This window comes from Oreochromis niloticus, linkage group LG11 (assembly GCF_001858045.2).
Source record: "Oreochromis niloticus isolate F11D_XX linkage group LG11, O_niloticus_UMD_NMBU, whole genome shotgun sequence".
NCBI lineage: Eukaryota > Metazoa > Chordata > Actinopteri > Cichliformes > Cichlidae > Oreochromis > Oreochromis niloticus.
This window is the reverse complement of record NC_031976.2, coordinates 20651496-20665189: the sequence shown is the minus strand read 5'-3', so window position 1 is coordinate 20665189 and position 13694 is coordinate 20651496. Positions and strand designations below refer to the sequence as shown.

The window sequence follows — 13694 nt, the reverse complement described above, 5'->3', positions numbered from 1 at the left end:
TCTAAATGGGGTGATAAGCTTTTTTTCTTCTCTAAACAGGATAATCAGGTGTCTCGCTCAAACTATTAGCACTTGTTCCACCTTTCAGATGTTTTTAGAACACTTGTGTTAAATGTGCCTGATTTTGCAGTTTCTCTGTACTGATGAGTATGCAACGTTGACACCTATAGGTGAAAGAACCACGAGAGAATGTGTAGTTGGTTATGGGGAACAATAGTTTTAATCTTTTAGAAGTTCCAAAGACTTTAGACAAAATACATACATAATGATCTTCCATTTACAGTAATTCCATAAAGCAAGATTTAGATAAACATATGGTCTGCATACCAAAAAAATAACAATTTCACTTTCCACCTCTTGCTCACTGAATAAATTACTGAATCTGATATAAATACAGTACATTCAATTTATAAGTAATTAAACGTTGATTCAATGTATCAGAAAGTTGCACCCCTACAAATAGTGTGTCTGCGAGTCAGATTATTGCTTAACATTTTCCAAAGCATAGTCTTGGAAAAAGTTCTTTAAAAAAATGCCAGAAATTTTTGGTCCGCATGTATTTCAGTGCAATATGCATCTAAATGTGCAAGGACTTAAAGGTTAATATCAATAACGTTAAACATATGTGGTCTTTAAGTGTACATTATTTTAAGTTAAGTACGATTTTTTTTCCAAACTAATCCCAAAACACTAATGCTTTAAATGCACATATGCAGTAAAGCATTGATGGCTGTGATTATTGCTGCTGTCATTCAGTGATGACACCACCATGATTCCACTATATGCAAGCATATATTGCAAAGTTAAGCCAAAGCTAATGAAAAAGTTTCAGCAGTGTGACTCAAAGCAAAATTCAGGGGGGATCTTTTAAAAGTACAAATGTGTACTTTTCCATTTCAGCTCAGTGCAGAAATAGTCAGTGAAAATACTCAAGAAAATTGTAAATGTCAATTGAAACTAAAATGTAGAGAAGCCAGCGGCTGCAGTTTAAGCTGGGAATGAACTGAAAGAGACAGCATGCTTTGGAGAATGACTGGCAATAAATTCAAAGAAACACATCAAAATCACTGCAAAAAATTTGCTAAAAAATATGCATTACAAAGAAAAAAAATTCTACAGAAGAAGAAAAACCTCCAAAGTAGGAGGAAAGTATTGAAATCAAAACAAGCATATTCATTAAACGGCCATCATTATCACAGCACGGTTAGAACAGTGTTCACCGGCCTCTGCAGGCACATGACTGTGAGGGAAACGGACTAAACTGTAATTTCATTACATTAACTAAACACAGAAGCACAGCATTAGATCCTGAGTGTCACAAAAGCTCGTTTGCAAGAATGAGAATTGCATCTGAACGTTTCACAATGTTTTCAGACTATATTGGTAATCTTTGGTAATATCAGAGGAGAACTCGCACTTTAACTGGTACTAAGTAACAGACAGGCACTTGTGAGTACTCTTAATCACGACATATTCTTTGTGTTTGCCATCTCAGGTCGTTTTTCCTGCGTTCCTCGCATTGATAAAAGCCATACCGTGAGTTCTGAAGTGTGTATTCAAATCTGTGAGCTTTTCAAAGTGTTTACCACATACCTTACAGGCCAGTGCTCCCTCCTCCTCTTTCCCCTCTCCTGTGGAGGGCTGAGTGGAGGGTGATGCTGGTGCAGAGCCATTCAGAGAACTCTTATCCTCGTGGTGCCTGCTATTTCCGACGGAGGGTGCCGGGTGCACACCGGGTGATTGTTGGTTGTCACTGAGCACATTTCTCACTTTGTGGGTGATGAAGCGATGGCGTGACAGCGAGAAAGTGGATGTGAAGCAGGCGCCACACTGGAGACACTGCAGGCCGCCATCATCCGTGCCTCCGCGCCTGTGCTGGCTGATGTGCTCCAGGAATGCCACCTGCTCCTCTGAGGTGAAGCCGCAGACTGCACACCGAAACCCAGACTCGGGAAGAGAGGATGGAGCGAGAGCTGAGGAGGAAGAGGACCGTAGCTTCTTCCCCGGACTAACTCTATCTGTGGACTCTTCATCCTGCTCCACCTTCACGGCTCCTCTCCGTCTCTTGCGAGCCCCCAAACCGCTGTCCTGTTCTGATGAACTGTCAGCTTCATCTCCACCACTCTGAGATATCGAGATACAAACTTCAGTAAAAAAATACTTACTGTTTGACTTCTTGTGTGATCGGATTACCGCTGGCTTACCATTGTGGTTTTCTGGCTTGCAGTTTCTGTGCTGTGCCTCAGCTGAAGGTGCCTCTCCAACATCGTTCTGCTGCTGAAGGTTTTCTTACCTTCATTGCAAAACCTGCGCGCGCACACACACACACACACACACACCAAATTACAGTCATAAATGTCGTCTGTTATGACTTCATGCCTATAAGAGTTCTCAAAGTTATTATTCAGAAGTTTAGAACGAGCTTCCCAAACCTTGCACTGGGGACCAGGGTCTGACAAAAGTATATGAGGTGCCCAAAACCAAAATACTGCATAATTATGAAAGCTTACAGGCTTGTAAGCTTTCATAATTGTGGAACAATTAAACCTTCTGCTCAACAATTTTTTGTGTCACCACATGAAATCAGTGAAGTCTCACACAGTCTCACATACATATACCACCTTTAGATTCAACATGTGGAAAAAGTACAATGGCAACGTTATTTGAAGTGAGTCTGTGTTCATGCTTATCCAATTCCTGGTGAACTCTGCTGCTCCCTTCCCCATTCTAGCCTACCTGAACAAATCAGCCTTATTCACATCAAGCAGCATGCAGTTGGGAATTTGGAAGACTGCAGGGAAGCACACTTGCCTTAGCAAATACGTACGCTAATGGACACAACTGCGGTACCATAAATTAAACATTAAGCAGTGTAGAGTTTACAGTTAGGATGTACCTACAGTGCACATTATATAAGTATATAAATCCCACAATAGGGAGTAGTGGGTATTGTGAATCTTTGTAAAGCCTACAACATAACCAACACTGTTACCAGCTGGTGGGGGTGTGTTTGATGTGCACCACTTTTTTTCTTCAAAAAAAGAACCAACATTGTTTGGAAAAAGTTGGTGGTTGTTCTCAGTCTAACATGCAGAGCAAGTATAAACAAAATGGGAAGGTTATGAAGGGTATGGCACACAGATTTGCTGATATCTGTGAGTCCTTTTTTTGAGGTTGTGATTATTATTCCTTATGTTGAGGTGATGATGATTGTTATTCTTTCACTAATAAATTCAAAAACTGCAGTCAAAAAATAACCAGAAATGCATAGCAGGATTCACTGGTACTGAACAGTGGGGTTTTCCAAACCTATGGTGTAGATTTAACACAAAAGAAAAAGTTCCCTGTAAGTAGTGGTTGGGTGGGGAAGTTACTCACTGACAGCGAAAGCTGCGGTTCATGCCTTTGTGCTTATCTCTGATGTGACGCCTCAGACTGGAGGTCGTTGTGAAGGAACTCTCACATTTGTTGCAGGGAAACTTCTTCAAAATCTACACAAAGAGATTTTTAAAAATTTGGTTAAATTAGAAATTTTAAACCAGTGATTCACAGCCAGAGGTGCAGAGACAGAGAGAATGCAGAAATGTTTTAAATAAATGAGTAATGGTCATGGACAGAGGCGTGTTGATCAATTCAAATATTGATAGTATTAATACCAACGCTGGCTCAGTATGTATCCCACTGAACTGTGTTGAAGGTAACTTGTGGTGTTCCTCAGGGCTCTGTGCTGGGCCCTAAATTATTCATATTATATATAAATGACATATGTAGTGTTTCCAAACTGTTAAAATGTGTATTGTTCGCTGATGATACCACTCTGTATTGCTCAGGTAAAGACCTAGAACAGCTTCTGACTACAGCGGAAAAGGAGTTAAATATATTAAAAAACTGGTTTGATGTAAATAAGTTATCGTTAAATATAAAGAAAACAAAATTGATTATTTTTGGCACTAGACAAATGAAAAATGTATCTAAAATCAGGGTTAATGGAATTGAAATTGAAAGAGTGTATGAAAATAAATTTCTTGGAGTGATAATTGATGATAAGCTGAGCTGGAAGCCTCATATAAATCATGTGACAACAAAAATGTCAAAAACCATTGCTATTCTCTACAAAACAAAGCATGTCCTGAACAAAAAATCATTATACACACTTTATTGTTCTCTGTTGCTTCCATATATGACTTATTGTCTGGAGATATGGGGTAATGCATATAAAACAAATACTCTTCCTATTTTCAAGTTACAAAAAAGAGCTATAAGAATTATAAATCAATCAAACTATATAGAACCAACTAACATTTTGTTTATTAATCTGAATACCCTAAAATTTTATGATTTAGTCGAATATAAAATGGCACAGATAATGTATAAAGCACAAAATAACTTGCTTTGCCGCAGAACTCAGAAGCTGTTTAAAGTCAGAGAGAGTCAATATGACTTAAGGGGAACAGATGTCTTTAAAAAAAACAAGATAAGGACAAACATAAAGCAGAGATGTGTTTCTGTTAGAGGAGTTAACCTGTGGAATAGTTATGACAGTGATTTAAAAAGGTGTAGTTCATTTTCCTTGTTTAAAAACATGTTTAAAAATAGAGTATTAGAAAAATATATTAATCAAGAATGAAAAGAGCAAAAATAATAATTCTGAAACTCTTGATTGTTTTGCTTTGATGTAGTTATCTAAGGTGGAAAGTTTTTTTTGTGTTTGTTTGTTTGTTTGTTTTTGCTTTGTTTTATTCTTTGCTTCGAGCCCTGTGTACAGGAGCTGCATGCAAAAGATTTTTTGTTAAAAGGGTTGGCATAATAAGCAAATGCTTCAGCCAATACCTTTTGATTAGCCTTGTCTCATGATTTTTTGCTTTGTGGTAATCTTTATTTTGTATTCTGTATTCACTGAGATATTTAAATGCTAATCAATAAAATCAATCAATCAATCAATCAATCAATCAATCAATTGTGTTTTTTCTTTATTTCCAAAAAACATGAACTGTGAAAAACCTCTGGGTCAGCTTCTATTGTTTAAATGTGCTATAGTTAAAATAGATGTGACAGCCAACAGAGAAAGGTTCAGAGTCTCCAAAAACCCAGTTTGAAAATAGATGAAAAGCTCAAAGGTTTTATTATGTCAACCAATAATTATGGGAAGAGATTTAGTTATTAAAATGTGTTGAGAATTTCCAATTAATGACTGATCATCTCATAAATCATGACACACTGCTCTCTCCTACATAAGCTGCCTTTACAGTTTCCAAGTATCTGGACTGATATTGGTACCAGCAATATTGTCCCTATATTTACTTGGTATCAGATTGATGCCAAGTACATGCGTACAACCAGAAACTGTCAAAATAATGTGCTCATGTACAAATAAGTATTTTATATTCAGGAGTGAGGATAGACAAATGAGGGGCTCAGACAATGATACACTCTCACGTTCACACTTATGGCCAATGCTGAACTGATGTTGAATCTCTAACCATTCCAGATGTGATTATTACACACTGCACATTTATGTGCAGTGTATTTTTGAGGACTTCCAAACCTTGCCATGCAGTTCACCCATATGCGTAATATAGTCCTCCCGGTCCGTGTAGCGCGTGTTACAAGATGAACACTTCCACCCTGAAGGGGTCTTCATCTTTTCTGGCTTCACCTTCTCTTCTTTTTCTTTACGCATCCATTCATCTCCATCAGAGCTCTCTAATTTCAGAGAAGCACCGCCTGGAAGCAAAGGTAGCTCTCTTTTTGATGTGGGAGTCTTGTGGGTCTGATGGAAACAAGAATAAAGTTTGATTTTAGAAAGAAATTTAAAAATAAGTAAGTAGAAAATTGAGATTTTAGCACTACTTCAACTATAACAGTCATACCTTGAAATGGTCCAGCAGGGAGTTCCTCTGAGAAAACAGCTTGGTGCACGCGGGGCATTTAAACACGTGGACCTTCTGATTGGTTAAATGAGTGTCAAAGTGGGCGTGCAGCAGGGGTTTGTGGGTAAACACTGTGTCGCACATGACACACTTAAAGATCAACCTGCGAAGGAAGAAAGTCGGGGTAAAGAAACAGAAAGCAATGCAATAAATGCGAGCGTGAAACCTCACACTCTGTGTGCTGTACATACATTGGCTGTCCTTCAGGGAGCCCCGGATGCTGGGCAGTGATGTGGTTCTGAATGCTGGGGGCAGATTTGAAAGCCATGGGGCAGTTGGGGCACTTATGGAACATGTCGCAGTGAGCCTGCTGGATGTGAGACTTCACCGAGTTCAGACCTCCAAACACCACCAGGCAGCTAGAACACCTGGAGAAGAGAAACGTTTAAAAAAAAAAAATCAAAATAAAAAAAAAAAATCAGCAGAGTGGAATCATGTCTGCTGTAGCAGTGGTTGAATAAACCAGTCACATGGGGAGACGTCACACCTGTAGCCAATACGGCGGGAAAAGTGCAAGCAGGTCTCGTCCACATGTGTTTTGAACTGTGCCTGCTTGGCTGTGCCCCCACACTCTGGACACACATGTGGAGAGGAGCCTTGATGGATGCGCTGATGAGCTGCTGCACTGCAGCTGTTGGGCAGCAGCATGGGAGGCGAGCACTCGGAGCACGCCTGGAGACAGGAGAACCAAAAAAGGAAAGAATTAAGTTTGAGTCCATTTAGCAAGTCTGAGAAAATTAAATTAAGTTACTTGACCCTCCTTCTCACACGATGGAGACTTACGGTGCTCTGTGCTGGCTTGATTTCCTGGAAATGTTCAGCCACCTCTTCTTTGCTGCAGAACTGAGCCTGACACTCGGGACATTTGTTACCTGTATACTGCACTGCTTCTGCTTTCTTAGCTACTGCTTGATGTGCCTGGGGTGCTGGCTTTGGGTTGGCCTGGCCTAAAAGTAATCAAGATGATGTTGAAAGGATGGAAGAGGCAGTTAAAGCACATCCAAAAATCAAAACAGCGGAGTGGAGACAAAAAAGAAAAACATACCCATACCAGCTGCTGTTGGTTCCTGCTGGCTGATCATCTGATCCACAGGCACTGGTTTCATGACCAAGTGTGAACACTGCATGATCAGGCCTCTGTCCTTGTGCTCTCTGGCATGTAACAGCAAGCTGCACTTGTTGAAGAAGGCCAGCCGTTTGGCACAGTGATTGCATGTCACCTCGATCCTGAGCGAGCGCCGGTCGTAGTGCTGTGCCAAACTCTGCTCCAGGACGAAGGCATCACCGCACTCCAGACACCGGTAACCCTGCAGGGGATCAAACATCCTTCTCAAACTGACGTAGAGCTATAATATTAAAACAATGCTACAGCTTTGTTCTAGTTAAGAAATATTCACTATGCATGACATGTCAGAGCACATTGCGAGATTTACTGCCCACATTTTCTGTCCTTCCTTCTTATATAAACAAGCTGATAAAGTCAGGATTCCTGCTTTAATCAAGCTTATCTTCATTTTTAAAAAACAGCCGTGTTAACCTGATAACACACCTCTTTACATAACATAACTAAAAGAACTACTTTCAACCCTTGATTAGCAGTCTGTGATTGAACGGTGAAACAAATCATGATTTTCCTCATTTAATCTAATTGCTTAGCTCTACAGACTGTATATAAATGACGGATATAGTCACTGTGATGTCACCCGTTGCTTTGTTTTGTCTTGTTTTCAAGCCTGAACTTTAGCATTTAGCTGTCTTGTTTTTGTATTGAAACCAGACGCTACAAGAAAAAAACTACCTACACACGCAATTGAATTGTTAACTATAAGTTTTCAGGCCTGATCATCAGAAAGTAATCAATGAAATTCGAAACTAGTGACTGAAGCCATAAACCCATTACAAAAGTATCGCTAGAGGTCATAAAATAACCGAGTGACATGTGTTGTTTTGCCGTAGACTGCTGTACGATCAGGACTTTATTTCTGCATTTTCCCCCTACTGGCCATTAGAAATACAGCAGATTATAACTGGCACCACTTTTTAAAATTTTATAGATAATGAATTAAGTATCATAACGCAGCACATTTTAGTGCCCAGAACTGACTTCTAAACTTGACCTAAGTATTTTATGGCATCAGTAGGAAATTAGAATTAAATCATAAATAACTACACATCACACAGTTTGTCCAGTTTCAGGCAAACACTGTTTGATTTTCTTTTTACGTTTGTGCAGAAAAATTAATAAAGATATTTACTGAAGTCAGAGGGAAAGCTATGTGCTTAAGCAGATTAAACATTAAACCATGTGATTACAAGACTAAGCACGCAGAAAAATAAAAGAACTTGACTGATGTAGTGGAAACAGAAATCTATATCTTTGCTAGCAAATCTGTAACAGTAACAAGGACTTTTTAAAATCACGTTTTACACATCCAGGGAACATTCAAGACCAGCTTTTTGAATTCTGACAAAACTGTAAAGAAGTGAAACTGGTATTCTCTCACCATGTTATACACAAGGCAGTGTTTTTAAGTGACTTTTTAACCATGTTGCTGATGTAGTAACTAAAGTTGTTCTTCAGGGTAAAAGCACTGAATAAGAGTTTGCTGCACTTCTGATTAACTGCTGGCAGAGCACTATAGATCAGTGTCACTGCTGGAATTTTAGTCTTCTCTCAAAGAGAAGAACTTTCCACATCCTCAGAAGATCTACTTTCATATGTGAACAGTCAGTGACGACATTTAACTACAGATCTAACACTGACTGATTTAACTCTCAATGACAATCACCTCTCTGTTGTTGTTTGCATTTCCACCTCAGACATTAAACCTGGCTTTAATGCACTTCAAGCGCAAAACAGATTAGATTTTTCTCACTCAGTTGTTTCTGGGAATGTTGATTTTCCACTTTAAATTTTTTGAGACTTTCATTGCTTAACTGTAACATCTACTCTTAGCAGTAGCCGTTTATAAAGAGATCAAATTAATATTGTGCAGAACTGAGTTCAGCTTATAGGCTTAGCTTATTGCCCTCAAATGATTTACAAAAAATATCAAATGCTTCATTCAGCTGCTGATCAACTAATTCTTTAATTTCTAAGAGAGCTTACCTGCGCAGGTAGAGAAATGCCCCACTCTGCAGGAAGAGGGGCGCTCAGATTTGGTTTATAACTGGGCAGCAGGTTCTTGTTATTCAGGATTTTGTTGAAGGCTTCCACTAAGTTGGTCTGGCTCTTTGATATGATGGCCCCAGTGCTGTTGACTATAGATGCAGGCTTGCTGCCGCTTTGAGGGGGCAGCAGAGGTAAAGAAGCAGGCAGCGTCACCCCACTGTTGAGAGTTTTCTGGCCCAGGCTGCGCAGGTTGCCTGTACTTGTGCTGACTCTGGAGGAGGACATAGTAACGGAGGGCAGAGCTGCAGTTTTTGTGATGTTCACTGCTGTGGGGGAAACTTTAGGCCTGGCGTCAGCGGAGGTTTTCTCTCTAACTGTACTCGCGCCTTCTAGTGTTGCAGCACAGGCATCCTGCAGCATCTCCACTGCAGTCAGCTGACTTTCTTGCGGTAACTCCCTTTTGGCTCTTGTGTTATGACGCTGTGGTGATGGTTTTGGGGCGGTCACACCCTTACTGGTGGCTCTTCCGCTTCTTTTAGGCGCCACACCAGTGACAGTTCTTGTGATGCTGCCTGTGGGCATTTTGATTTTAACTTTGAGTGGTCGCAGTGGAGGTGAAACTGTCTCTGTGGCGCTTGCAGCATCCTCAGTGTCAGCATCAGACTTCTCCGTGTCTAAATTTTCCCCATCCGCCTTTTCACCCATTCCTTCACTGTTACCCGGCTTGTCTTGCTGACAGTCCTCACTCTCCATGTGCTCCTCCTGATGCTGGAATTCATCATGGTTTGCAGTTAGAGCTGCTGTTGAGCCGGGATCAGGGCTGCTGCTTCTATTTTGGAGTAAAAACCCTGTCTCACTGGGTGGTGGGCTCTCAGGCGACTCCCTCTCATCAATCACATGTTCTGGATATTTCTCCTCTTGGACTGTTGCAGAGCTGGTGCTGACATGTGGGAGGCGGTCCTGGGAACTTTGAGGTGAGGGTGGAGAGCTTGGTGTGGTAGGCAGCCCATCCTCCTCGTGTTGGGGTTTAGGTTTTGTGGAAAAAGTGAGCTTAGGAGGATCAGAAGGTCTCCTTTCAGGAGACCCAAGAAAAGTAGGTGGTAATTTTGCTCTGTATTTAAACTTAGGAGGTGGAGACATGACAGATTCTGGGCTCTCCTGGATCACAAGCTCTGGTTCTGAGTCATCTTCATCTGTGTGCATAACATGCTTGATTCCGGTTTCCATGCTGTCATTTTGTAGTAACGATGATGATAGTGTATTATCTCTGAGACAGGTTTCATCCTGCTGAGGGGAGTGAGGAGAAAGGTGATCGCTGACAGAGGCTGGGGAAGGAGGAGATAATGGAGTGGGAACACCAGTGGTCGGCGACTTGGGGTGGAGAAGGGGCCTTAAACTGTTCATAACATCAACCGCATGCTGGGAAGATCCAGGCTCGGGTCTTTTATCCGTTTCACCGTCACTTTCACTCAGTGTGGACCTCAGAGGTGAAGCCTGGTGCCATGCTTCTGTGCTAGACGGTCCCTGCAGGCTGGAGGGAGATTCCTCAAAGCCATTAGTAGTCTCGCCCTCCACGGCAGACTCGGAGGGGAGTCCGGGACAAAGCTGTGAGGTGATGTCATCCAACTTAACCTGCACAGGAGAGGCTAAGGCACTGCTTGAAGGATTGTCTGTTTTATCCCTGGCAGACTTCTCTTCCTCTTCAAAAGACTCTGACCGAACTGTGTTCTTCACAATAACACTTACGACAGGAGGCTCACTTTGAGGGGTAGGAGGGTCGGCAAACCTTGAAGGAGAGCCGTTCTCTCTCCCATGCACATTAGTCCGGGTCTCATCCCGTTCCTCGTCTGGACTGGACTGAATGGCCTCTTTGGCATCAATGTCAGGAATGTCAAACGCTGCCAGCAAATCATCAAAGTCTGGGGTCTTCATATCCCCCATTGCCACTGCAAGCAAAACCAATTAAAGCAACAAATGAGTTGGAACAACTGATTAATTTAGTCAGGACAAGCTGACACAGATAAACTACAAAGGTTACACATTTATGAACATGAATATATATTAATATACATTAATAAAGCTGCTCCTTAATAAATTCCAATAAACTACATGTTCTATATTTACTAATTAGAAGAGAATCCCTTAGTGTTTTTTTCTGTATACAGCATTAGAGATGTAAACATCTGTCATTACTAAAACAAAAGCAATCACTCAACACATGCAGCTTTAATTACAGACTGACAAGCAAAACCTACATTCAGCCACTTTATTAGGTACATCTGGTGAGTACTGAGTTGTTTCAGAACTGCCTTAATTCTTCATGGAATAGATTCAACAAGGTGCTGGAAACATTGCGCTGAGATGTTTCTCCATCTTGATATGATGATAAATCTGCACAGTTACTGCAGATTCGTCAGCTGCGCATCCATGATGTGAATCTCCTGTTCCACCACATCCCAAAGTTGCTTTATTAGATTGGCATTGGCTGTGGAGGTCACTTGAGCACAATGAACTCCCCATCATGTTCAAGAAACCAGTTTGAGATGATCTGAGTGGGTATCCTACTGGAGGCAGCCATCAACATATGGGCATAAAGAAAATATCCCCCACTACTATTGGTAGTTAAACCACCACCAATAGCTTGAATTGCTGATATAGGACAGGATGGATTCCATGCTTTCATGTTGTTTAGCTCAAATTCCAACCTAACCAACTAAATATCAACGCAGACAACATTTTTCTAACGTGTTGTCCATTTTTGGTGGTCAATTTTAGCCTCAGTTTCCTGTTCTTAGCTGACAGAGTGGCACTCAGAGTGGTCTTCTGCTGCTGTAGCCTACCTGCTTCAAGGTTCAGTTTGTTGTGCACTCAGAGATGCTCTTCCATGCTCTTCCGCATACCTTTGTTGTAATAACCAGTTATTTTGGTTACTGTGTCCTACCTATCAACTCAAAGCAGTCTGGCCATTCTCCTCTGACATCAACAAGACATTTTCACTCAGAACTGCTGCTCACTGATTATGTTCTCTTTTCTGGAACATTCTCTGTAAACCCTAGAGATGGTTGCGTGGAAAAATCCCAGCAGATCAGCAGTTTCTAAAATACTTTGAGCATGCTGTCTAACACCATCAACCATGCTACATGCTAGGTCACTTAAATCAATTCATTCTAATGCTCGGTTTGAATTTCAGCAGGTCGTACTGAACATGTCCGCGTGCCTCAAATGTGCTCAGTTGCTGTCACATGAGAGGCTAGATGGCTATTTGCATAAAAGAGCAGTAAAACGGATGTACCTAATGAAGTGGTTTTAGTGTATGCGCTTAAAGTAGTGACCAAAGTTTGACTGCACTTTTTTTTTTAGGAATGAATTATTTGCTCTTCTAGACAATAAAATGCGTATAAACACTTACCTGTACTTCACATACCTCAATTTCATGATGTCCAAATTACATATTTATATGAATGCATGATTTGACTATACGTATTCACTTCAGACTCTCAAATGTATAAAGCAATTAAATCCAAAACAGCGTTAAACGTTAGGTTAAAGATTTGGGATACCATTTCTACTTGCTTTAAACATGCAAACTTCTGTTTTTGTCCATAACAGCTTGCAGGTTTACGCTGACTAAAACCGAAAACAGTTGGCATGAAAAGGGGTTAGTCAAAGCAAAACTCCGAGAGGAGGGACTCTACCGGTGCAGAACAGCACATTTGAAAAAGAAAAACACGGAAAACTACTGCACAATTCTCACAAAATCAAGTCAAACTTCACAGTCGTTTTGCAACAAGTGTGTGTTACTCCTATCAGCTAGCTACTTTAGCAGTTACCTGCTAGCTGGCCTTGCTAATGAAAACACACCAACTCTCCTTAAGCAGTCCAAATAACTGGAGCAGTGCAGCACTCGGGTATGCGGGCTCTAATCCATCTTATCCGCTGCGTGTTATGTGTGCTTGCATTAAAGAGGACACGAGAACTGTAATTTAACTTATGTTACCTGCAAGTTAGCGAAGTTGGTTCCTCACTTTGCACTTGGTCTCATACGTGTTTGCGTCATCAAATGCGACGGTGAGCTACTGAACCAAATAAAAGTCAGACGTCAGAAAGTGCCCTCTGTTATCTACACGTACCTTTACATGCGCACATGTGTGACTTAATCGCTTATCTCCCACAAAAGAAAAAAACTAAAAAATAATTCGGTTATCGACTTCGTCTTATTTACATACTATGATGTGTCTTGATGCATTCTCAATCATCCAGGAAAGTAAATCTCCAAAAGTTGAATCTGTTCATCTGGACGTAGAGTTTTGTGGGAGAAACGTTTCGTCACTCATCCAAGTGACTTCTTCAGTCTCAGCTGACTGCAGGTTTCCCCAAACCTTATAAACAGTACATTTGCATAATGACTGAAACCAGCCCACTGAAGGAACAATGGGCTGTGAGGTCAGTTCCTTAATCATAATTATGCAAATAACTCTACGTCCAGATGAACAGATTCAACTTTTGGAGATACTATGATGTGATTCACAGCATTTTAACATACAATATCATCACTCCATTAGGTGCTTGTTCAGGTAATTGTTATCGTAAATATCGAATCAGCCAATCATATGGCAGCAGCTAAATGCATTTAGGCACGTAGACAGGTTCAA

The 13694-nt window shown here is 40.9% G+C and overlaps 1 protein-coding gene across 2 annotated transcripts; it reads right to left on the bottom strand.

The window, feature by feature from the left end:
- Positions 1 to 199: 199 nt before the first annotated feature.
- Positions 200 to 13202, bottom strand: znf687a (zinc finger protein 687a). 2 transcript variants are annotated; one of them, XM_005472688.4, is made up of 11 exons: positions 13040 to 13202; positions 9040 to 10988; positions 6976 to 7237; positions 6714 to 6877; positions 6418 to 6602; positions 6122 to 6298; positions 5871 to 6033; positions 5546 to 5770; positions 3379 to 3491; positions 2205 to 2307; positions 200 to 2124 (listed from the first exon to the last, which is right to left on the bottom strand). In XM_005472688.4, the coding sequence occupies exons 2-11, from the start codon at positions 10981 to 10983 to the stop codon at positions 1492 to 1494; spliced, it is 3969 nt and encodes a 1322-aa protein (XP_005472745.1). In that variant the 5' UTR covers positions 10984 to 10988; positions 13040 to 13202; the 3' UTR covers positions 200 to 1491. The 2 variants fall into 2 exon arrangements, with proteins under 2 accessions (XP_005472745.1, XP_005472746.1); XM_005472689.4 differs by having other exon boundaries at positions 6982 to 7237.
- Positions 13203 to 13694: the final 492 nt, after the last annotated feature.